This window comes from Oryctolagus cuniculus, chromosome 6 (assembly GCF_051225735.1).
Source record: "Oryctolagus cuniculus isolate XC-2025 breed Fujian yellow rabbit chromosome 6, ASM5122573v1, whole genome shotgun sequence".
Classification (NCBI taxonomy): Eukaryota; Metazoa; Chordata; class Mammalia; order Lagomorpha; family Leporidae; genus Oryctolagus; species Oryctolagus cuniculus.
In genome coordinates, this window is record NC_142872.1 from 87,493,236 (window position 1) to 87,520,114 (window position 26,879).

Sequence of the window (26,879 nt, forward strand, 5' to 3'; positions counted from 1 at the left end):
GACTTCCTCAGTCACTGCCAAAAGGCCCGGGGTGGGGGTGGGGGCAAAATCATCCCAGTGGAGAATAACTGACAAAGTGTGTGATTTCGACAATAAACTTCCAACTTGTTTAAAGTGACTGATAAAGTAATTCACATTTACAAGTTAAAAGCTCATTAAAGCAATACTTCTGCTACTCACCCATACAACACCCCTGCCCCTGCCCCACCTGGCCCTGCCCTTTGTGCTGTCACACATCTAACCTAATGTCTTACATTCAATAAAAAAGAAGTGTTGCTTGGGTCTTTACCTTCCTCTGAAGGTTTACAAGAGTTCCATTAGAATTCTATCCAAAGGTAACAAAGGACAGAAAACAGAGATTTAGGAGCAAATGACCGAAGAGGCATTCATCATGATGCAAAATCAAACTTAAAGAAAGGCAACACCAAGAAAAGAAAAGAAAAGAAAAGAAAAAGAGAAAAGGAAGAAAAAAGTGTTCTTAGAGGGCTTAAGCATTGCTAGTGTGTCACAGACAAGCCTACAACATAGGCAGAATATAGGAAGGGAAAAGTACACCTGTGTTTATAGCAGCCCTATCCACAGCAGTGGAAAGGTGGAAGCGACCCATGTGTCCCTCAATGAAGAAATGGATAAACCAAGTGTGGTGTATTTATTTGCACAGTGGGATATTATTCAGTCCTAAAAAGGAATGAATGTTTTTTAAAATAATTGATTTGAAAGGCAGAGATACAGAGAAAGAGAGAGGAGAGATAAAGAGAGAGCTCTTCCATTTCCTGGTTCACTCTCCAAATGGCTGCAATGGCCAGAGCTGGGCTGCTCTGAAGCCAGGAGCCAGGAGCTCCATCTGGGTCTCCCATGTGAGTGAGTGCAGGGGCCCAGGGACTTGGGCCATCCATCACTCCCTTCTCAGGTGCTAATAAACCTGGGAAAGTAGCAGAAGATGGCCCAAGTGCTTATGCCCCTGACAATCATGTAGGAGACTCCGATGAAGCTCCCAGCTCCTGGCTTCAGTCTGGTCCAGCCCAGGCCACTGGGGCCATTTGTGGAGTGAACCAGTGGATAGAAGATCTCTCTCTCTGTCTCTCCTCTCCAACCCCTGTAGCTCTGCTTTTAAAACAAACAAATGAATCTTTAAAACACATGCACACAAGTTAAGATAGCAATTTTTGTACTATGTATTTCACTATAAATTACACAAGGAAAACAGAGGAAAGGTAAAGGGGAGCATGTGGCAGAAGACACCACGGTGGTGGTCGTGGTGGATGAGAAGCAGGCTTAAACCTCCAGGCTCTGGAAATTACTGTTACGTGACCACAGGAGAGTGACAGGTGCTTCTCAACTTACAATACGGTAATGTCTCTAAAAATCCATCATAAGTTAAAAATTATAAGTGGAAACTGCACTGATTACATGTACCTAAGGAGCAGCTAAGCTGAGCAGTACAGTGCATTGCAAAACGTGGGTTGTTCCCCTCCTGACTGTGGGATTGATGGGGAGCTGCACTCCCTGCCACTGCCCATGATGATGAGAGAGGATGGGACCACACTGAAGTAGCCCTGGAAGAGATCACATTCAAAATGCCAAGTCCAGCTCCTACTGAATGCATTTGACTGTCATATGATTGTATGGTTGAAAAATTGTAAGTCCAGCCTTTATAAGTTGGATGGTATATGTTTATTTAAATTTCGTATCCTCATCCACGTAGTTCATGTGTGGATTAGTCTATGGTTGGCACACAGTAAATATTCAATTAATGGTTGAGATTATAGAACAGAAGAGGAAGGGAAATATAGAAAAATGTGTGAAAGATGAAAGACAGAAGTGAAATGTTGGGAAGATGTGAATGTCACCAAGAATTACTTTGCATCACTGCTTAGGAAATCTGCCTTCACTTGAGAAAACGGGTAACTTCTAAAGGTATAAGATATCAAAAGTCTTTAGAGAGTCTGTGAATACACTTGGTGCAACAATGACAAGTGATTATTAAAATTTTTGGGTGGCAGAGAATTTGAAAGGTACTTAAAAGTGCAAAAGTAATTAAAATAATGAAATAAAAAATTCTAGGTTGAGCAAAGTGACAGCTTTCACTAGATTCTGATAGGTTTAACAAAGCCAAGATTTAGGGATGTAAATTTTATGGGAGAGAAATCTTAAGCATTTCATTCATTAACTTAAATTCCCTATGAACTATAAAAAGTTATTAGCCCTGGGACAAACTGGTCACTCAGGGAACACCAGGATGCACGAGTAGAATGTTAGAACCACCGGTTTGTGGCTTTTCAGATAAATGAAGTCAAATGTGTTTTAGTGTAAACCATTAATTAACCATTTTTTAAACAAGAAATCTGGGAGTTATTCCAAAAGGTTAAGTGTTTTTTTTTCACAGGACCATAAAAATATAGTGAAGTAAGCCCTGTTAAATAAAGAATTATGTTTGCCTTTAATTTTCACTGATATATTTTCCCAGAAAAGCGTGAAGATACTCAATTACTTAATGGGGATTCCTTCATGTAGATTCCTTAAACAGTGGTGTCTTTCAATCAGTTGTCAGAGAGAGAATGATTGACTGTGCAGCCTCAGCCAACCTGGGAGGGGGAGAGAGGGACGTTAAAACTTCATGGAAGCCAGGTCCAGACTGAAGTAACGCCAGGGCTAAATGGGAGATTCAGTCCCTGCCTGGAGAGGATGAGTGTACCACACAACAAAAAAGAGAGCACGAAGATGTCGAAGGTCTGTAAATCTCTTGTGAAGGAAAGCCTAGAATCTTAACAGGTAATATCTCAGTGTGATCTCTGCTGAAATGCTCTGAGGTGGGCGAACACCACGGCTGTAATTTTCACACAAAAGGATCACATGGAAAGAGGTCCAGCTCTCTGCAGTACTATAGGGACACTGCTGTAGAAACTCAAATCACTAGGCTTGTTTCATCAACAGCGTAGCCCTAGGAGACATCCTGAGCATCTGCAGGTGCCCTGCTGTGGTGGCCTACAAGGAGCACATGAAGGTTGAAGTGCTCAGGAATAAGGTTTCTTAACCCAGCTCTTATTCATGTTGAGTTAATGAAATACCCCCGTTCTGACTCCAACCTGGCACTCACTGTAACGGAAATGTGAAACTGCTTCATCACTGCCTCATCTCCCCCTACACACAGAGAAGGCAATATTCTCTCTCTCTCTCTCTCCCTCTATCTCTATCTCTATCTCTATCTCTATCTCTATCTCTATCTCTATCTCCAGAGAAAGCAATTCTCTGGAAGTGAAGACACCCATGTTTTTACACTGACTGCCTCTAGGCTTCCATCCAACCATGGTAAAGCACTGTACATGTGGAGCTTAGTTTCTCCATTTGTGTAAAGATTAGTGGTGAATTAAGAGGGACCAGCATTGCTGGCATCCCATAAGGGAGCCCTGATTTGAGTCCTGGCTGCTCTGCTTCTGACCCAGCTCCCTGCTAATGCTCCTGGGAAAGCAGCAGAAGATGGCCCAAGCGCTTGAGACCTTACATCCAAGTGGGAAACCTAGATGTTCTGGGCTCCTGGCTTTGGCTCCACCTACCCGTCTGCTGTGGCCATTTGGAGAGTGAACGAACAGACGGAAGATCTCTCTCTTTCTCTCTCTCCCTCTCTCTCATTAGCTTTCTTTTCAAATAAATAAAACAGCAAAAATAAATACTTTTATAAAGTGCACAAGGAAAAGATGGTCTGTAAGGCTCCTTTCAGCACTACAATTCTCTTAGCCAAGATCTTGGTTAGGGCTTCATTCTCCACACTACATTTTGCAGGATATAATGAAGAAACTGTCATCTGAGCAATAGGCATAGCATTTGCTAACTTGTTTAATGTCAAAATATTAGTACCACCAAAAGATGGCTGAATCCACGAAGTATCTCTTTCCCCCACACCCTTGGATACTCCTTGGCTTAGAGCCCTGTCTCTTGGTGCCTGCTGGGACATCCTGCCAGCCAGGCTCTATCAGGCCCTGGGAATTCCAGATCCTGCCTTGCTGCCCACCCCCTGCACTGCCTCTCCTTGTCACTTCTGATGTCCTCCTCTTAGTCCTAGAGCACCAGCAACAGAATGGTTCACAGTGTATCAAGAATGTGAAAAAAGAAAGGGAAGAGAGAGGGAAACACTTATGGGACCACTGCCCGCTCCTCATATCTTTAGCTCCCAGATAAGACATAGGGAGGAAAAGGAGAAGTGGAGTAGAGAGTGGGAGTGCTATCAGGCTGTGTTTTTGTCCTGACTCCCATTGTGCCTGGCCTAGGCCTGTCCAACCAGTGCCCCTCTGCACTATTCCTTCTGCAGGCTTCAAGTGCCTACTACTTCATCCTGATCCTAGCTCCTGGAAGTCCTGGTTTCAGCCTTGTCAGAGAACACAATGGTGCAGTGAACCAACAGATGGAAGAAAGAGAACACAATGGTGTTCTCTGACAATGAAGATAGTAGCAAAACCATCTTTAGTGTTGCAAAAGTGCTTGTTTCCATTCCCAGGAATGGAAAGGGCAGAAGTCTCAGTCTCTGTAGCAATTAAACAAGAAGAGGGTAAAAGCTCAAACAGACATGGTGCACCTGCCACACGGTATTCTGTTAACTACAGTTTTGAGTGTATGCATATGGATAATTTTTATTCTCAATACCATGAAGAGACTTATTTTTATTCTTCCCATTCTACAGGTAAGTAAATCAAGGCTCATTGAGGTTGCACAGGTTTTCTACAGCCATACTGAATGAGAGGGAAAGTCAGAATTAGAACCCAGGCCATGTAACTCCTGTGCTCTTAATTTCATTTTATGAAGATAAATAACATTAAAATCTCAGGTAAAAATTCAAGATCCATTTTTTTTCTCCATAGAAACATTAATACAAATAATCACTGGTTCTGGGTCCTTTTAATAAAGATTGTGATGTAAAAACCTTTCAGGGACTGGCCCAGAAACATCCATTTACATTTACCAGTTTACATTTACCAGTGCCACAGTGAAATGGATTCAAACTCCTCAACCATCAGTTCAGCAAATAGAAGCTTGGAATACAACTGCATTGATGTGGGAACTATCACTCCCTGTGCAGGTGCAGACATGAATATGTGTGTGTGCATTCTGTGTATTTATTGCGTATTGCTATAAGCACTTTACCATGCTAAACAGAACACAGCTCATGCACTTTATTGATGTGCTTAATTTACCAAGTTACTCAAATGAAGGAAGAAAGGGGATAAAATGTTACTATTCATTAACCAACAAACCTTCAGGAAAACATCCCATCCAGTTAAAAAATGCTCCTATGGTCTTACAGTCTTGGATAGGAGGCTTCACTGTGTCCTGTGGATCAGGTCACATTGCAACACAGATGGTAGCAGAGTTAATCTTGTGGAACAGAAGATGTATGATTTCAGGGAAAGTAGTGCAAAAGATGAAAGAAGGGGTGAAAATGTGTGGTAATTCACAGCTTCTATATGTGATTGACAATTTTAAGACATATTTACTTTATCTTCTTGGACAACTTGTGGAATCAAAACAAACGTTGTGGAGCAATTCACAGTGGATTAAAAATAAGTTTCTCATTTACTACAAGCATTGTAGCATGACCTCCACACAATCTACCTAATCGAAATCTTGAGTATTAATGAAAATATAGCTAATAATGTAGGTGAGGTGTGTGGGGGAAAGATACTATTTCTACAGACATGCAGAAAAGAATTAAATGACTTGTTGGTAATTCAAGCCTTCAGACTATGGCCACACCAATGCCACATGTCCTTTCCTGGCTATGCTTCCATCTCGGCCAACATGTCAGGCTGGCAATTTGCAGGCAATGATGCAGAGTCCCATGGAGGGCTGTGAGGTCACCATTCATTCTCTTGGAATGGCTCCAGTGCAATTTGGAAGGCCCTCTTGGAGACTCAAAAGAATGAATTCCTCTCTGGAATCATCTAAAGCTCAAACAACTCAGCCCCTCCATGAGGTTAACAATTAATTCCCACTTTCCCATGGCCTGTTTATTCATTCATTGATTAGAGTTTATTCAGCTCTGGATTAAAATTTCTGATGACCTCATTTTACAGACTACAAAGCAAGGGCTGCCTCAGGTGACAGAAATACAAGGCACAGAAATGGAAACTCCCTAGCTGCTTTCTCTACTGTTAACCCGGCTGTCTGGAAATGAAAAACAGCATTCAACATGATCACCTGAGTACAGCATTATCCTCATTTTGTAAATAACCAGAGACCCAAAATCTACATAGCAAGCCTATGGGGTTGTGGCTAGAATCACTGGCATTCAAACCAGAATGCCTGGGAGAGAACCTGGTTTTAACAGCGTAGTGGTTGAATGTTTACCCCCCTCTATAGATACATTTGGAACCCATAAATGTAACCTTATTTGGAGAAAGGTTCTTTGCAGATATAATCAAGGACATTGAGATGAAATCATCCTGGACTAGGCGGGGCCCTAAATCCAATGAGAAGTGTCCTTATCAAAGAAGAGAAACAGTACCATGGTTTGAATATGAATTTGGGCAACCTCCAAAGGCCTAATTGTTAAAGGTTTGCTCCCTAAAGTCTTATGCCAGTGGCTTGAAATGGATGGTTGAGGGATTAAGGGAACATATAATCCAATTATGGTATCCAAAGGTGGGGCCCTTGAGAAGTGATCAGATTGGATCAGGCTCCTGGGATGGAGCCCCTGTTATGAAATCCCGGTGGCTTTATAAGGAGGGACCACATAGACAAAGAAAAGCACACTCCCTGTCTCTCTGCCTGCTGGCTCTCCACATGCTCCTTCCTCTGTACATATTCCACCATCTGCTGCTCTCTTAGGATGGCAAACCAAAGGGGCCTGCCAAGCTTGGACAGTGAAACTCCAAAACCCTGAGGTCAAGCAAACCTCCCTCCTTCTTAAGCAGCTTCTCTTGGGTATTTGTTATAGTACTGAAAATATGATGAATGTAAGCAGAGAAGACAGGGAGAGATAAGTGAATACAGAGGCAGAGATTAGAGTAATGCATGGATAAACCAAGAACACTAAGGCTTGCCAGCAGCCAGCAGAAGCTGGGGAAGAGATGAAGACTCTCCCTCTGAGCCCCTAAACCAACTCCACCAACATCTTGATGTCAGACACTGGCCTCCATTACTGTGAGAGTGTTTTAAAGAACCCAGGTTGTGGCAATTTGTTCTGGCAGTCCTAGGAAAAAATAACAACCTTGCACAAGTTGCTAATGTTTATACCACAGTATCCTCAGCTGGTGAATTTAATAATCATAATTGAATAGCATTGTAAGGATTAATGAGTCGATGTATTTAGAGTGCTTAGAAGTGTGCCTGGCACAGTTATATCACTGGTATAATATATATCATTGCCATTATCATCACTGTCATCATGACTATCCATGTCTCAGCACTAAGAAATATCTGAACAATATCTGCTTGGTACTAGGATCAAAAAAACTTTTCTTTTTATCTCTGTTTTAGAAATTATGGACAAGGGGCATCTTGTTTTGTAATCAGAAGGCATTTATTAATTTGAAATGCTCATTTTATTTATACTGACTAAGGCTGCTCAATTTATTTATAGTGACTAAGGATGCATGCTTACAAGTTCATCACCAGACCAAGAGAGCTGTGCTACGTTTGCAGTGATGGAAGTTTTAAACAACATGCATGCCAGCAGGAATCTCATCACTCTGGAATAACAGCAGTTTGATGATTAATACCTAGAACTACAGTGCAGAAATTGCCACGGGTAACCCACTCTTGGAAGCTGAGATGCTTGGAAAAATTGCTTCCTGTTCCCTAGCACAAAGAAGCTTGATTTTGTGGCATGTGTGTTTCTCTTTCCATGCTAATAGTACTTCCGTATCACAGCATGAAACTTGCTGATTTTTATATTATACTCTTTCTGTCCTCAGAGTTGATAAACTGTCTACTATTCAAATATCTGGTTCTTTTTCACTATAACTAGTACATAGCACTTTAATTTAGTTGATCCATTTCTCTTAGGAAAAGCACCATTTTTTTTAAAGATTTTATTTATTTATTTGAGAGGTAGAGTTACAGGCAGTGAGAGAGAGAGAGACAGAGAGAAAAGTCTTCCTTCCATTGGTTTACTCCCCAATTGGTAGCAACAGCTGGAGCTGCACCAATCTGAAGCCAGGAGCCAGGAGCTTCTTCCGGGTCTCCCACATGAGAGCAGGGGCCCAAGCACTTGGGCCATCTTTCACTGCTTTCCCAGGCCATAGCAGAGAGCTGGATTGGAAGAGGAGCAACCGGGACTAGAACCAGCATCCATATGGGATAGAGGCACCACAGGCGGAGGATTAGCCTCCTGCACCACAGCACCGGCCTTAAAGCACTGTTTTTGTAATGAAATGCTAAGCCTGACTCAACCACCCTGGAGCTAGGGATTGTTGAGGATGAGACTGTCTGGACATAAAGCAAGTACAACAGCTCGGACGTGGAGAAGGAGTACTGACTGGCAGTCACCATGAGGCAGAAGAGTGCTAGGGCTCACTGGTTATTCACGAGCATTTCATCTTCTACAAAATTACCTCCTTGGCCCAGTTACAGGCAGGTGGGCAGCAAGATCTTTTTAATAATCACTGTCAATTTGCAAAACATATCATCTGCAAATTATTGTTCTCAGCCACCCCTTCCTGTCACATGAAGCGGGTTGCACTTTATCTCAGCCAAAACTGAGGGACTGCCAAGTTCATGTTCTCATTCTAAATCCCCCTCTGGGTAAGCTGCAGGACTGGGGCATCTAACCTCCAGTACCTCTGGAAGGTGAAGAGGGTTTTTGAAACTGATGGTGTCCAAGTCTTCCAAGATGAATGGTTTCCTTCATCACGTGGGGTCATGAAGTGTTTGCTAGGAGAGTGGGGTGGGCAATGCACCTGTTGATATGCTGCTAGGGTAGGTCTCCCGGCATCACTTCTGTGTTTTGGGCCTTCTGTTTATTAAGTTTCTGGCTCCATCCAGGTCCACCTGCTCCCCTTCTTGATGGCTATTTACATTATTATAACCAGAGCTTTTGTAGTATTTAAGGCTACTAAAGACTAGTATCCGTTCCTCACCCTTCTCTGTCCCTTCCTGTGCCTAAGGAGATTTTGACCTAATGACTCTGCTCCAAGTACTCATAAGTGGAATATACAAGGGACAGGAAGGAAGGAGAGAAGGGAAGAAGAAAGGAAAGATTAAAGGAAGGAAAAGAGGGAGGGGAAATCCAACAGCAAGTCCTAAAATCTAAGTAGCATTTAGGAGTGGGGCCTGGAACTCTTCTGCTTCTCCACTGCCTCAAGCTCTTATTTGAGTTCCAAGGAGGTGGCCTTGTTCATCTCTGCCTCTCGCAGTATCTTCTCACCTCCTCTCTGTACTTCCTGGGACCCTGGCCATATCTGTTCCTCTTCCCTTTCACACAATCTGAGTTTCCTAGGGTTTGACAAGATTTGTTTCATCATGGAAGACACTTCTACATGGTCAGCCATTGTTGGTCATTCCTCCTGGTCCGCCCAACTCTGCTGTCTCCTTCCACATCTCCTTTTTGGTTCCTTTTACTCTTTCTGCCTTCTACATGTAATGTTTTCATGGACTCCCTTCATTCCTGCCTTCTACATGTAGATGTTTTCATGGACTGTCCTCATTTCTTTCATCACTCGATTGTCTCAGGCTTCCTCTAGACACTCCTGCTAATCCCAACTCTCAAATCATCATCTCTACACTTGATTTCTCTTCTGAGCACTGGAACTCTATTTCTAGATGATTCCTAGATATTTCTACTACTGTGTCCCAGTAGCAACTTGAAAATAAAATACATGCAGACTGTGAACTAATTTCCTTTCCCTGAACTTGCTTCATGCCTCCCAAATTCCAAATGTCTGTAGAAGCATCACCGGTCTCCTACTGACTCAAGATTGAAAATGAAGCAGCACCTGCGACTGCCCCCTCCTTGGTACCACACACTCAAGATTAACTTGAGTCAAACCACACAATACCTCCTGTATCTGTTTTCTACTCTGACTTCCCTCTGGCACCCCAATTCTGTCTCTATCTCCTGGGCAGCTTGCTGTGACAAGCTGTTAACTGTTTCCTCATCTTCCCCACCAGAATCACCTGTAGCTTACAAAATGGTTTCCTAACAGGCATCTCATCTCATTTGTTTGGTATTCAAAGCTGTTTACAATTTACTTTCTAAAATACTTTCATTTTCTACCATATTCTTTACACACCTTACATTCCTGATTGCAGAATAGATACACATATTTTTAATAATTTATTAATTGGGGTTGCCACCGTGGTGCATCAAGTTAAGCCACTACCTGCAATGCTGCCATCTCTTATTGGAGTGCCCATTTAGGTACTGACTGCTCTGCTTCAGATCAGTTCCCTGTTCATGGGCCTGGAAAAGCAGTGGAAAATGGCCCAAGTACTTAAGACCCTGCCACCCATATGGGAGACCTGAATGGAGTTCCTGGCTCCTGGCTCCTGGCTCGTGGCTCCTGGCTCCTGGCTTCAGCTTCAGCTTGGCCCAGAGCTGGCTGTTCTAGCCATTTGAGGAGTCAACCAGCTGATAAAAGATCTCTTTCCCTGTCTCTTCCTCTTTCTCTCAGTTACTCTGCCTTTCAAATGAATGAATAAGTGAATAAATAAATCTTTATTTTTGTTTACTTATTTATTTCTTCTGCCTTCCCAGGAGCATTAGCAGGGAGTTGGACTGGAATTGGAGCAGCCATGACTCAAACTGACGTCCATACGGGATGTCAGCATCACAGGCGGCGGCTTTTCCCATTATGCCACAAGGCTGGCCACTCACTTTGAGCTTTCAATGTCCAAATTGCTCTTGTCTTATGCAACTCCCACTGCCAGGATTCCCAAACCTGAGTTGCAAGTGAGGTACCTGTTCACGGGCCCAGACCCATCTGCATCTCTCTCACAGCTCTGTGGCATTCCATTGTTGTCTCCCAGTCAGATGCATCTGGCAGAGGACAGCCCCACCTGCTTCAGCTTGTGCTGCTCTGCCTTGTCCAGGGCAGGTATCTGCCAATGACCAAATGAACAAGAACCCAAACACGAACCCTCCACTCTGACTGCTATAAAGCATCATGAGAAATGGATGGGAAGACAGCAGCTTGGTCTCCAATCTCTAGAAGCCTACAGCTCACTGTGGACGTTAGGCTAATATGTACTAATAATTACACACCAATAGAAGACAGACAGCAGGATATGATGTGCACTCCCAGAAGCCAGAGGGGAGATTCCATTCTGAGAAATCAAATTTTAGAAATAGTTTTATTTTGGATAGGTGAAAGGACCAGCACTTCAGGGGAAGTGAGTATTAGCATTATAGGTACAAAAGCCAGAGCAAGTGTAGGTTGTTCACAAGTTCACAAATAAACTTGCCATAGTAGGAAAAGAAAAGGCAGAGAGGAGAAGATCCCCCTTTGTTCACCACCACGTTCTTGCCTGCTAGTGCCAGAACACGGACCAAGTGCTTTACAGGCATTATTTATTTAGTCCATCCAAAAGCCTTGCAGAGTCAATGTTATCAGTGTTAGTTTCATAAAGAGACTGAGATTTGAAGGGATTAAGTAACTGGCCACGATCACACAGGATCAGGCATCAGAACTGGGATGTGAGAACAGCAGCCAGCTTCCTTTGCACCACCCGGTCTCCTCTAGAGGAAAATAGGTATCATGGGGCATTTCCTCCAGGGAGAGGAACTTCTCATATTTATGAACAACTCCATTGTAAAGCAGTGAGCAAATGCACAACATGTGAAGGACTCAGTATATGTTAGCTGACTCAGATGCAAGAGTGCCCACCTACAGAGAGAAGCAAGAAGGCTCAGTAAGCGGAGGAGCGTGTCTGGAGAAGACATAACCAAGGAGGGCATCCTGAGAACTGGACAGCATCTCCAGACCAACAGAGAGCACAAAGAGAGATGGAGATGGTCAAACCAACATAGCTTTTTGTAACAGACACCTGGAGGAAAGTGACAAACATACTTGGTCTCGTTGGCACATCGGATCTTGCAGCCTTCCTTGGGAATCACCAAGCCCAGGTGCATTCGGAGCCTGCAGTTTGTGGGCCCCGTGTGCGGCCACACGTGAGTTCCAGGGTGCATGATGGAATATTTGATCTGAGCAGAAAACATACACTCGTTCAGTCATTTATCAAGGTGTAACAGAATTGCTCAATTAAAGTGACAGGACCAAATTACTGTCAATTTGGATTAGAGCCTTTGAAAGACTCAGAATTCATTCTCACATCTTGTTCTTTTGTGAAAGAACTAAAAATAAGCCCTTGCATTTTCCACAAAGCCATAAACACTGAACATTTGCCACCCTCGATTCTGACGTCAAACACATGAAATTAGGTCTCATTAAAAGGGGAGTGAGAAAAGACACATTCTTCAGGCCACAGCAAATGTTTGCTTCTCTTAAAGGTCAGCACTGCCTGTTCCTGACAACTCATTGGGTCCTCGGAGCATGGCAAGCCCTCTTGGTACCTGTCCTCTTCTGCACCCTGTGGTCTCAGGAAACTTCTCTAGTAAAGTGCAGGTTTTAGGAGCTCCTTTGCAAGCATTCTCGTTTTTTCTTCCTAGAACAATAAATAGTAAAACCCTTTTAAAAAGCAAATCATGTGAAAGCTTTAACTTATCCCCTTATCATAGGCGACTTCCATGTTCATCCTTGCTTAGGAATGAGAGAGCTGAGTAAACACAGGAAGATGAGGTGTCTTGCTCCAGTAAATCGTGGCTGGCAGAGCAAGGACCCCAATTCTCCAATCAGCGTGGGACTATTTGACTAAGGAGGTCTGAGATGCAAGGCACATGTTGAACACTTACTTTCACCCTGTGGCAGGCAGAACAATGCCCCCCTCTTCGCGTGTCCACACCCAAAGCCTTGTAACATATGAATATGGAAACTTTCATGCAAAGGGGAATTAAGGTTGGAGATAGCATTGAGATCTCCAATTAGCTGACATTAAAATATTATCACAGACTAACTGGGCTCGGTATAATTACAGGGTCCCTAAATGTGGAGGAGGGAGACAGGAGAGTCAGAGTGATATAGAATGAGGGCGATCTGACCAGTCATGGCTGGCTTTGCAGGCAGCATGAGACCAGGAGCCAAGGCATATGGGCAGTTGTTAGCAGCTGCATCTCCAGGATAGCACTTGGATTTTAGCTCAGTGAGATCAGTTGCAGACTCCTGAACTCTGCAGCTACCAACAAATCCATGTGTGTGTATTTTTATTTTATTTTATTTTATTTTTTTGACAGGCAGAGTGAACAGTGAGAGAGACAGAGAGAAAGGTCTTCCTTTGCCATTGGTTCACCCTCCAATGGCCACCGCGGCCGGTGCACTGTGGCCGGGGCACCGTGCTGATCCGATGGCAGGAGCCAGGTACTTCTCCTGGTCTCCCATGGGGTGCAGGGCCCAAGCACTTGGGCCATCCTCCACTGCACTCCCTGGCCACAGCAGAGAGCTGGCCTGGAAGAGGGGCAACCGGGACAGAATCCGGCGCCCCGACCGGGACTAGAACCCGGTGTGCCGGCGCCGCAAGGCAGAGGATTAGCCTAGTGAGCCACGGCACCGGCTTCATGTGTGTGTATTTTAAGCCACTAAGTTTACAGTAATTTGTTAAGAGGCCACAGGAAATGAGTGCATCCCCAAGGAAGAAAAATGACATTTATATTTCTAAACCTAAAAATCCATTCCTCAGACTGCATTAAAGAGTTAGCAAAGCACACTACTTTAATTAGAATTTAATGCCTTTTTCAATGTACAGATGATCATTTACAGATTGAAAAAGAATGAGATCGCAGTGAAGAAGGGAGGAGGAGCTCCTTGTTAGATGATGCTTTCTGTGAGCAGCGTTGTCAGGAACAGAGATCCTGGGGCACGGTCTTCAGCATGCTGGACTACGCCAATTTCTTCACAGCCTATAAAACCACTGTTTATTAGGGAAGATGTGCTCAGAATGCAGAGCGTCTTTGGCTCACATCGGGAGGAAAACAATGGATATTTTAGAAGACAGAAATATTTTAATTCCACTCAAGATTCCTACAAAGGGCTGCTACTTCTAAAGCTGAGTTTAATTTTATTTTATTAACATTAGTTGTGTTCCAAGACAATCAAATACTGAGAATAAAATGAGAGTTACAAAAGGTACCACTTAAATTATATCTTCCTTAATCAAATGGACTTCAATTTGCACAAGGGGTATTTAAAGAGCTCCTGGAAAATGCATACTTATGATGCAACAATGTATGCATTTCAGAAATTTTTTTGCATCAAAATAAACTTTTCAATTTACTTTCCATGAATTTTTGAGGTACTCTTGCATATCTATATTAGCTATTTCTAAGTAATATTTTTCTTGATAGAGTAAAATATCAGTTGTCGTTTTGGTTATTAATGGAGTACCCCCAATGAGTTGAATGATAAATGGCAGTTTGAACAAATGTTAGACAAATGTATTAGCCATCATAAAGCATTTTTTAAAAGATTTATTTATTTGAAAGGGAGAGTCGTGAAGAGAAAGGCGGAGACACAGAGAGAGAGAGATCTTCCATTTGCTGGTTCATTCCCCAATGGCTGCAATGGATGGGCTGGGCTGGGCTGTCCAAAGCCAGGAGCTTGGAAATTCATCGTGTCTCCCACATGAGTGGTAGGGGCTCAAGTACTTGGACCATCATGTGCTGCCTTCCCGGGCACATTAGCAGGAAGCTGGATTGGAAGCAGAGCAGCCATGGCTTGAACTGGTGCTCCGTTATGGGATGCTAGCTGCTGCTTGTGATAATTATGTGCGTGAAATAATGTTCTTTGTAAGGTCATAAAAATGTGTAGAATCACCATCATATGCAATACATAGTATTATTATTATGTAATAATATTATTAGGTAATACTAATAATGTGTTGCTGTTAGGTAACAGAAATATACTGTCACTATCATATACTGGATACTCCTGTGTCAGACCTATAGCTGATGCTCACTGATCCTATTTACAGCTCCACACTTAAGGCAATGTTTTCACTGCCATTTTTCAGCTAATGAATTTGAAGCTCAGAGATCCAGACATGCTCACATCACACAGCTAACAAGCGGTGTATCTAAGACTGTAACCTAGGATTGCTGGTTTCCAAAACCTGTGCTTTAAACTATAATTTCACATTTTCTTGCATAATGAATTAGAAGGCAGCTGCGTAGCAGCAGAACAGTTAACTCATTGAAGGAAAAAATGCCTAGCACCTGCATCTCAGTGTGATTTTGTTGTTGTTTACTATGTCTTACCAAGGTCAAAGTAACTCTCAAGAAGTAGGAACCTGTTCCCTTGGGAAAATGGCCTTGGAAAGAGATCTAGCTGAAAGAATCTGTTCAATATATTGTTTAAATGTGAATACACTTTATGAGAGATGTGCATGGAGCTGTGATCTTGGGTTGTCCCTTTTCTTAAGTTTCAAGGGGCTACTGCCAGAGTGACAACAGAGCCCATCTTGTATGTTAACTCTGACCAATTGACATGGTTGCCTATGACAACAGCATGTTAAGACGAAGCCAAAGCTGGGGCGGCACTGTGCCGTAGCGGGTAAAAATGCTGCCTGCAGCGCCAGCATCCCATATGGACTCTGGTTCTGGTCCTGGCTGTTCCACTTCTTATCTAGCACTCTGCTAATGTGACTGGGAAAGCAGCGGAGGAAGGCCCAGGTCCTTGGGCCCCTGCACCCACGTAGGAGAAGCGGATGGGGCTCCTGGTTCCAAGCTCCTGGCTTCAGCCTGGCCTAGCCTCAACCCTGGAGTCCATTTGGAGAATGCACTGGCAGATGGAAGATCTATTTCTCTCTCTCTCTCTGCCTCTGCCTCTCCTTCTCTGTAACTCTGACTTTCAAGTAAATAAATAAGTCTTTAAGAAGGAATCAGAGGTTCAATCTGAGTCAATCCAAAAAGTGTCAGAGAATCAATTAGCATCAATCATCATGAGCTCTGGAAGAAAAATTGTGCATGTGTGCCATATTCACTGACTATATCTTTTGGTCATTGCTGGTGACAATTATTAAAATGGGAACAACACAGATTTTAAAAACATATTCGTGGGGAAAATCATTTTTATATTTGCTAATTCTTTTAACTCTAATTAGCTGATTTTTTTAACTTTTATTTAATGAATATAATTTCCAAAGTACAGCTTATGGATTACAATGGCTTCCCCTCCCCCGTAAGTTCCCTCCCACAAATTAGCTGATTTTTTTTAAAAAAGGAATACAGTCTCATAGTGATTAGAGACTACTTAGATACTGCATTAGTCTGCTGCAGCTGCCACAACAGACATTGATTCTCACACTTCTGGTGGCTGGATATCCAAGCCAAGGTATTGGGGGGCTTGGTTTCTCCTGTGGCCTTTTTCCTTGGCTAGCAGGTGGCCACCTTCATCCTGTGTCTTCAAGTGGCCTTTCCCGTCTGCACACACATGCCTCATAGCACAGAGTTATTGCTATCCCAGGTTAACTTGACTTTCCAAGAAAATTGGAAAACGCCTCAAAGATAAAATTCACTGCTCCTTTCCTTAAAGATACACCAACAGATTAATTCACTGAACAAACACTTATTACAGCTCTATTTACATGTTTGAGCCCATAATAAGCTCAAGAAATATCAAGTGGAATATAAACACTTCCTATTCCTGAAGACCTCACAGCATGGTTTCCACTATCTTGTCACTCTGATGGGAAACCGTTTCTAACGCTCACAGTGGTGATATTACTTTGGCATGTAGCATCATCTCCACTTCATAGGAACACATGAGGCTCAGAGATGCGCCTTTCTAAGGCATCAATAAACACATGCCTACACAGTTGGTTTATGGTCAGCAGCATACCAGTTAACAGAAAAGACCAAGAAAATCAAAATGCTACCTATCTACCTATCTATTTTTTTAAACATATATGCAAATACACACACACACACACACACACGCACACATATAATTCTCCAATACAGTTTTTTTGTTTGTTTGTGTTTTTTTTTTTTTTTTTTTTTTTGACAGGCAGAGTGGACAGTGAGAGAGAGAGAGAGAGAGAGACAGAGAGAAAGGTCTTCCTTTGCCGTTGGTTTACCCTCCAATGGCCACTGCGGCCAGCACGCTGATCCAATGGCAGGAGCCAGGTACTTCTCCTGGTCTCCCATGGGGTGCAGGGCCCAAGCACTTGGGCCATCCTCCACTGCACTCCCTGGCCACAGCAGAGAGCTGGCCTGGAAGAGGGGCAACTGGGACAGAATCCGGTGCCCCGACCGGGACTAGAACCCGGTGTGCTGGCGCCGCAAGGCGGAGGATTAGCCTAGTGAGCCACGGCGCCAGCCTCCAATACAGTTTTTAAAAACAGTGAGTGGAACTGCAAAATCTAGGTCTTCCAGGCAGTCCTTTTAAGTTCCCTTTAAGTCAACAGAGACTTCCGTCACTTGTCATTGGGTGACTGGCTGCAGAGAACAGGGTAGGAGTCAGGAGCTCACCTTGCTGCCACAGCGTAAACTGGCTCCAGTCGCCCTTCTCTCTCAGGTTTTCATCCTCAGGCAGGAAGAGGCCTTGGGCTTTGTCCATCACTGCCAGGCCCTCATCACGAATCAACTTCCAGTTTCTTTCTAAAGTCTGAAGGGAAGATTCTGCATTTACCAGACTAAAATCAAGTAAGGTTGAACACTGTACAAATACACGTGATTGTTGGTTCATAAAGTGATGAAAAATTTGCTCTCGTTTAAATCACTTGTTTTAATGTTCTCTGGGGCCTCTGATCAAAACTGTAAAAATACTCAACCCCTCATATTACTTTTCTCAACCAAATGCAGCATAAATACTGTATTATCTCCTAGAAATATCAGAGAATAATCCTTTTCATGCTTAAGGTTTGCATAAGGTTTGCTGCTATCTTTAAAAAAAAAAAAAGCCCACAACTTAACAGGAGCATTGATCTTGTTGATCAGTACACTTTAGCTTGTCTGTGTGACATTCTGGTATCCCCAGTGGAATACGAATCACAGAATTAATTTCACCTTTTAATAGATAGAGTTCCTTACGTAGATGGCATTCAACATGGATAGTAATAATTAAACTTTTGAAACACTAAGAAAGAGTCAGTTGGAGCAACTGGTGCATTAAAAAATTAACAGGAAAATATAACATATGGATACTCTTTTTTTTTTTTTTTTTTTTTTTGACAGGCACAGTGGATAGTGAGAGAGAGAGAGACAGAGAGAAAGGTCTTCCTTTGCCGTTGGTTCACCCTCCAATGGCCGTCGTGGCCGGGGCGCTGCAGCCGGCGCACCACGCTGATCCGATGGCAGGAGCCAGGTGCTTCTCCTGGTCTCCCATGAGGTGCAGGGCCCAAACGCTTGGGCCATCCTCCACTGCACTCCCTGGCCACAGCAGAGAGCTAGCCTGGAAGAGGGGCAACCAGGACAGAATCCGGCGCCCCGACCGGGACTAGAACCTGGTGTGCCGGCGCTGCAAGGCGGAAGATTAGCCTATTGAGCCGTGGCGCCGGCCTGGATACTCTTTTGTTCAGAATTCAGCAAATGAAAATATTTCCTTGACTTTAATTTTATGAGGGTGCTTTACCCCCAGCCAGAAGATGGGCTTATGACCAGTGGAGACTATGAGTGGCTATGTGGGTGCTGGCACACCTGGTGGAAGAGCTTCCTGGCCATTATTGGGCTCAGAAACTGAAAATCCCAAAGTATGGCACTTTGGCATGCTAAGCAGTCTGACTTAAACCAGAGTCTCACAAACTGCTGACCTCTTGCTTCTCTTCACCAAGTACAGGAGGATCTCTCTGTCCCCCTCCCCCCACCCCACAGCTCCCTTATCTGACTGTGGAAACTTCTTAAAAAGAAATGCAATGTCTTAAACCCCTTCCCTAAGATCCTTATCAAATAACCAGAAAGACTAATCTCAGAGAAGAGAGAAGACTAAAAGCATCATCAAGGCCAAGCTGACTTTTCCACTTATTCTTCCCAAGAAAGCCTCCAGAAGTCCCTGGGATACTCTCTACATCAAAAGACACTCTGCAGGGGAGTTCTGCCCCTCACCTTCCCTTAGCTGTCTCCCCAGAGTCAATGGGAACATTGTCCCAGACCATTGTGTGTTCTTTAGGAACTAATTTCTCATAATAAGAATTTACTACCCTTCTAAAATGGCTCCCCTTCTTCTCCCCTACAAAAATGGTATTTAGGCCTCAAGTACTTGATCCGCCTTTAAATTTTTATATTTTGTATGACTCCTGGGTTTAAGCATGCTAATGCATTTGTATGCCTTTTCTCCTGTTAATCTGCCTATTGTCACTTCATTTCAGTGAAACTTCAGAGAGCTGAGGGGAAATTTCCCTTGCCCTTACCTACATACAAATAAACAAGGGTTATAAAATGTTAATCACCTCAATCATTTCCAAGTTAGGTGAGAAGTAGATGAAATAATTGAGTATTTGAATTCATGCCCAGGTAGGAACATATTAGCTCATTTCCACTAGAAACACGGGTCATATATATTTTAAGTGGCTCAAGAGCAGGAGACCAGAACTACTAAGTTACAAAAATTGGATTTCCACATGCAGAATCATGAAGCAAGACCCCTACCTTTCACCTTACACAAAAATTCACTCAACATGGATTAAAGACTTAAATCTCCAACCCGACACCATCAAATTATTAGAGAACATTGGAGAAACCCTGCAAGATATAGGTACCGGCAACGACTTCTTGGAAAAGACACCAGAAGCACAGGCAGTCAAAGCCAAAATTAACATTTGGGATTGCATCAAATTGAGGTTTCTGTACTTCAAAAGAAACAGTCAGGAAAGTAAACAGGCAACCGACAGAATGGGAAAAAATATTTGCAAACTATGCAACAGACCAGAATCTACAAAGAAATCAAGAAACTCCACAACATCAAAACAAACAATCCACTTAAGAGATGGGCCAAGAACCTCAATAGACATTTTTCAAAAGAGGAAATCCAAAGGGTCAACAGACACATGAAAAAATGTTCAAGATCACTAGCAATCAGGGAAATGCAAATCAAAACCACAATGAGGTTTCACCTCACCCGGTTAGAATGGCTCACATACAGAAATCTACCAACAATAGATGCTGGAGAGGATGTGGGGAAAAAGGGACACTAACCCACTGTTGGAGGGAATGCAAACTGGTCAAGCCACTATGGAAGTCAGTCTGGAGATTCCTCAGAAACCTGAATATAACCCTACCATTCAACCCAGCCATCCCACTCCTTGGAATTTACCCAAAGGAAATGAAATTGGCAAACAAACAAGCTGTCTGCACATTAATGTTTATTGCAGCTCAATTCACAATAGCTAAGACCTGGAACTAACCCAAATGCCCATCAACAGTAGACTGGATAAAGAAATTATGGGACATGTACTCTATAGAATACTATACAGCAGTCTAAAACAATGAAATCCGGTCATTTGCAATAAAATGGAGGTATCTGGGAAACAGCATGTTGAGTTAACTAAGCCAGTCCCAAAGGGACAAAAATATCATATGTTCTCCCTGATTGGTGACAACTAACTGAGCACCAAAGGGGATACCTGTTGAAGTGAAATGGACACTGTGAGAAACAGTGACTTGATCAGCTCTTGTCCTGATGGTTGATGTACAATGTAATACTTTATCCATTTTAGTATTTTTTTTTGTTCTAATACTATTGGTTGAACTCTGTAATTAACACACAATTATTCTTAAGTGTTTAAATTTTAACTGAAAAGTGATTCTTGTTAAATATAAGAGTGGGAATAAGAGAGGGAGGAGATGTACAATTTGGGACATGCTCAATCGGACTTGCCCCAAATGGTGGAGTTAGAAACGTGCCAGGGGATTCCAATACAATCCCATCAAGGTGGCATGTACCAGTGCCATTTCACTAGTCCAAGTGATCAATTTCAGTTCACAGTTGATCACACTGATAGGTCTAAGAGTCAAAGGGATCACACAAACAAGACTAGTGTTTGCTAATACTAACTGATAGAATCAAAAAGGGAGAGAACGATCCATCATGGGAAGCGGGATACACAGCAGACTCATAGAATGGCAGATGTCCTAAATAGCACTCTGGCCTCAGAATCAGCCCTTTAGGCATTCAGATCTGGCATGGAAAGCCAAGACACTCTGGAAAAAAAAAAAAAAAAAAAGAAGAAGACCTAAATGAAAGATCTGTGAGAGTGAGATCCCAGTAGAAAGAACGGGGCCATCAAAGAAGGAGGTACCTTTCTCTGAAGGGAGGAGAGAACTTCCACTTTGACTATGACCCTGTCACAATAAGATCGAAGTCGGCGAACTCAAAAGGCTTCCATGGCCTTGGCAACTCATGACTAGAGCCTAGGGAGATTTCTGATGCCATAAACAAGAGTGTCAAATTGTTAAGTCAACAACAGGAGTCACTGTGTACTTACTTCTCATGTGGGATCTGCCCTTAATGTGTTGTCCAATGTGAAGTAATGCTATAACTAGTACTGAAATAGTAGTTTACACTCTGTGTTTCTGTGTGGGTGCAAACTGTTGAAATCTTTACTTAATATATACTATATTGATCTTCTGTATATAAAGATAATTGAAAATGAATCTTGATGTGAATGGAATGGGAGAGGGAGTGGGAGATGGGAGGGGTGCGAGTGGGAGGGAAATTATGGGGGGGGGGAGCCATTGTAATCCATAAACTGTACTTTGGAAATTTATATTTACTAAATAAAAAAAAAGAAAAAGAAAAATATGCTGTAAAAATAAAAACAACAATTAGCACTCTCTGAAAGTGAATGGCATTTCCTTGTAAAACATGAAATTCCGGGGCGCCGTGGCTCACTTGGTTAATCCTCCACTTGCGGCACTGGCATCCCAGATGAGCACCGGTTCTATTCCCAGCTGCTCCTTTTCCAGTCCAGCTCTCTGCTGTGGCCTGGGGAGGCAGTGGAGGATGGCCCAAGTGCTTGGGCCCCTGCACCCGCATGGGAGACCAGGAGGAAGCACCTGGCTCCTGGCTTTGCATCGGAGTAGCTCGAGTCATTGTGGCCATTTGGGGAATGAACCAGCAGAAGGAAGACCTCTCTCTCTGTCTCTCTCTTTCACTGTCTGTAACTCTACCTGTCAAATAAATAAATAAATAATCTTTAAAAATAAAACCTACAAAATTCTGTTTATTTCTAGTTTTCAGATTAATCAAGTGAAATGACCATTATTGGGTAGCAAGTAGAGAAAGAGACAGTATGTAAGGTATTTTGTAATAACTCATGCTTTATGAATGTAGCCAAGAACTCAGTATGACTGCACAGAAAAGAGTTCCAAGAAAAAAAGACTCTGTCAGGTTTGCAGGCCAACTTGGTGACAACTGACAACTTCAGTCCACCCAGTGTGAAGTTTGGCCTAAAGCTGCCAACATATGGATTTTCAGTTTGGCTTAAAGATTTCTTCTATAAGTAGTGAACTGTATTCTAACTTGGTGTGTTATAGACTATAACCTACCTTGTAACAAGAGGCTGAATCAGGGAATCATGAGCTGAGACTATTCAAATACGATGGGCTTGATCTGTAATAATTCAGGTTTCTCCACTTCCGTTTTCTGCATTTTTATTTATTTACTTTATTTCATTTTGTTTGAGAGACAGAGAAAGTGAGCTCCCAGCCACTGCTTCATTCCTGTATGTCTGTGATGGCCAGGACTAGGAGAGCCCCAAACTGGGAGCTGGGATGGGAATTCAATCCAGGTCTCTCCTGTGGGAAGCAAGGCCCCAACTACTTGAACCCTTACCTGTTGCTTGGTAGGATGCACATTAGCAAGAAACTTGAATCAGCAGTGGGACTGGGACTCAAATCCAGGTATTCTGTTCTGTGTATGTCGCTTTCTTTTCTCTGGTAAGATAACCTGTCTATGTAATAGGATGGAACACACTGTACTATTTTGAGTCCAGACTGCTGCCCACTTACGGCAAATAAAGCTAATTAAGAACTGCAATACTAGATTTGTTATAATTTTCTCTTTTACACTAAGGAACACTTTTTAAAAAATGTGTAAACATTAGGACTATTAAAAAACTCCAGGGCACAAGATTTTGATTAGAGACTGATTTCATAATTCCATTTCTATGAAATCTACCCACTAATTCTTGTCAATATCTACCCTTCCTTCTGCCTCCAGTCTGCCTGGGGCCTCACCGACTGTCTGCCGTCCTTAAGTACTCTGTCCGTATGACTTCATCTCAGGTACGCAGCTTATGTCTATCAAGTCAAAATCACATTTCAATAAAGAGTACTCAAACGTTGTCACCTCAACATTTGCCTAGATGAGAGAATTCAACAATATTTGTCAAGTATCCCAAGATCATTTGAAAAGGGACCAAAAAACAAACAAAAAATCCTCACACACTCAGGACTTGCTGGTATGTCCACATCTTCTCAAATGCACCTAAATTGCCAATGTTCACAGCACTTATTGTAACTCGTTCAAGTAGCTAGATAAAGCTATTAGATTCTTGTTAAACTGTCATCCAGGCAAAGGCAGAGTTACCTCTCTAACTCAAGAAATTACTTTTCAAATGAGGTTACTGGCACCTTATATGGGCAAGCTTTTCCTCACTTCTCTCCTAGTATTTTAACAATTTCTTTCATTTCTTTTGAAGGCTGAACTTAGGGGCATAGTTGGAAATGGCTGATCTTTTGTTACTAAAATAGGGCACAAAACCCTAGGGGAAAATGTTACAGCGATTGCATCATTCAATATAATTTTAAAAATTTCACTTAGAAATAGGTTTTCTTGTTTTTATATGAAGTGTGGTTCATGCCCCCTTTCACCCCCAGCCTCCCTGGGGAAATGTTGCTCAGGTACTTTTCTACTAGGAACACTGAATTTTTTAAAATTGTTTTTGTTATTCTGTTATATACAGCACACACATGTTGAATGACAGAATTATACTCAAAACGAGAAATCTAGTGCAAAGGGATATCCCCAGAACCTGATTCCAAACACCTGCTTAAGATGCCACAGGCACACTCTGTCCTACCCAGGCACTACATAGATTTCTAGTTTATTTTCGTTATATGAGGAGACTTAAAAAAAATCATGGGTGGGGCAGATGTGTGGCCCAGCAGTTATGATGCCTGTGTCCCATACTGGAGCGCCGAGGTTCCATACTCAAATGCAGACTCTGGGAGGCAACTGGTGATGGCTTAAGGGATTGGGTTCCTGCCACCCATGAGGAAGACCTGGATTGTAGTACGGGCTCTCAGCTTTGCTCATTTAGGGAGTGAATAAGGCAATGGAGCTCTATCTCTGTGACTCTCCAAAAAATAAAAAGGCTAAGGAAAAAGAATTAACAAATGTTTTCCCTGATCTGGGATAACTAATAGAGTACAAAAAAGGGTAATGACTGAGTAAAATTAATTCTGAGATTTTATTATTGTTTACAACCCTTGTCTCCACGGTTGAGGAACAGTGTTTTCTGTTTTTTATTATTATTTGTTTTTACTATTTGTTGAATCCCATACTTAGTGGAGGATTAAGCTTATAAAATAAAGTATGTCACTGTAAAATTTAAAATAAAGAATAAGAAAAAGGAGGAGGGGGAACGGGAACATGGGTGAGAGGGAGGGTAGAGTAGGAAGTATCACTATACTCCTAAATCTGTATATATGAAATTTGTTAACCTTATATAAATAAAAATTATTAAAAAATAAAAATAGAATTAAAATATGTTTAGTTTGGTGCATTTTTTTTCATAATATGTGGACAATTTCATAAATGTGGAAAATGTTTTTCATAATATGTAGAAAATTACTGATGCCATAAACAAGAGTGTCAAATTGTTAAGTCAACAACAGGAGTCACTGTGTACTTACTTCTCATGTGGGATCTGTCCTTAATGTGTTGTCCAATGTGAAGTAATGCTATAACTAGTACTGAAACAGTATTTTACACCTTGTATTTCTGTGTGGGTGCAAACTGATGAAATCTTTACTTAATATATACTATATCGATCTTCTGTATATAAAGATAATTGAAAATGAATCTTGATGTGAATGGAATGGGAGAGGGAGCGGGAGATGGGAGGGGTTTGAGTGGGAGGGAAATTATGGGGGGGGGAAGCCATTGTAATCCATTAACTGTACTTTGAAAATTTATATTTACTAAATAAAAAATTTAAAAAAGAAAATAATATGAAAAACTATACATGGATTTAAATAATCATTTTTGCACCAAAACCAACTCTTACTTTTAATTCCATTTTACATGAATTTTTTAAGTCCTCTCGTAAAATAGTCACTCAACTGATGTCTCTTCCAAGTCCAATACTTTGTCATAGAACTTTACAGTTGGAAGGATCCATACTGTTAATTTAGATGAAATCTCTTCACTTTAGAGATGATGCAATGACTCTTGGAGGAAATAATGAACCTAACAGCCTGTAGCTTTGCTGGTTCCCCGCTGATAATTCTTCCCCTCCTTGTACTAACAAGGCCCAAACAAATTCAACTCCTGAGATCAGCAGAGACCGGGCGTGTTCAGGGTGGTGTGGCTGTAGACTTCCTTCGATCATTCCTCTGTGAGAGGAGTGAGGGTTACACTTGCACACAGGCATTCCAGTCTTTGGGGGGCTTTGTGTGTCCTGCTTCCCTCTGGAATGTGAGAGCAATTGGGCGATCCCAGAGCCTCCCATGCAGGATGTTTTGACAGGCACCCATTGGTGCAGGTACCATGAGGGGTGGATATCTTTGAGGTCTGTGGAGAGCTGTGTGTGGAGGGGGCGACTTAAAAGCAGCTCACATCCCTGACAAGTGGGGACAAACGGGCAAACCCAAAGACTGTGCCAGCTAAGCCTGGTGAAAATTGCTAAGATAACAATACTCATGATTTCCTAGATGCTTGAGGTAAACATTATGCTTAGGAGTGATTTATGACTTTGGCAAGAAAAGACATGGTTTTTAGGTAAAAATCATAGCATAATGGGTCCAGCCTTCACTTGCAATGCTGGCATCCCATGTAGGTGCTGGTTCCAGTCCTGGCTGCTTTGCTTCCAATCCACCCTGCACCTACATGGGAGACCCGGAAGAAGCTCTTGGCTCCTGGCTTTGGCTTGGTACAGCCCTGGCTATTGAGATCTTTTGAGGAGTGAACCAGTAGATGGAAGATCTCTGTTTATGTCTCTCTATAACTCCGCCTTTCAAATAAATAAATAAATCTTTTTTAAAAAAAGTCTGAGATGGGACCTGGGAATGTTATTTTTTAAGCACAGACTGAGAAATCACATAATATAAAATTTGCATGGTTATATAAGATCAAAGACCAAACCTATTTACACATGTGTATGTGTGTGTGTGTGTGTGTGTGTGTATCAGTCCATGTGGGCTATTATGAAAAAAATATCATAAAGTGGGTGGCTTATAAACAACAGAATTGCTTTCTCATGGTTTTGGACACTGAGAAGTCCTAGATCAAGTTGCCAGCCAATCTGATATCTGGTGAGGGCCTGTTTGCTGGTTCACAGCTGGTATCTTCTAGTTGTATTCTCACATGGAAGAATGGGACAGCCAGCTCTCTCAGGCTTCTCATCTCATTCATGATGGTTTAGACTTCATGAGTTAATTGCTCCCTAATCCCACCTCTAACGCCATCACCTTGAATGTTAGGTAACAGATGAGTCTGGTGGGGGACACAGATATTCAGACCATAGCAATGTGTGTGTGTGTCTGTGTGTCTGTGTCTGTGTGTCTGAGCCTGTGTTTGTTTTGGGAGTGTGGGGGAGAAAAAGAGAAAGAGACTGAAACCATGGACATAAAAGCTCTCCCTCTGCTTAATAGCAAGCTTCTCTTAGCTGCCTAACATACT

General features: G+C 42.4%; 1 protein-coding gene across 27 annotated transcripts in view; it reads right to left on the minus strand.

Moving 5' to 3' along the window:
• Positions 1-26,879, minus strand: part of ASPH (aspartate beta-hydroxylase) — a 240,199-nt gene that overhangs the window by 9,342 nt on the left and 203,978 nt on the right. For all 27 annotated transcript variants that reach the window (XR_016235683.1, XR_011389110.2, XM_089335288.1 and 24 more), the window contains 3 exons: positions 17,510-17,645; positions 12,503-12,594; positions 12,000-12,133 (listed from right to left, as the gene is read on the minus strand). Coding sequence is in view for 25 of the 27 variants with exons in the window: in XM_089335288.1 (XP_089191414.1) it covers positions 12,000-12,133; positions 12,503-12,594; positions 17,510-17,645 (362 nt within the window). In the remaining 2 variants the exon portion in view is untranslated. The remainder of the gene's footprint in view (positions 1-11,999; positions 12,134-12,502; positions 12,595-17,509; positions 17,646-26,879) is intronic.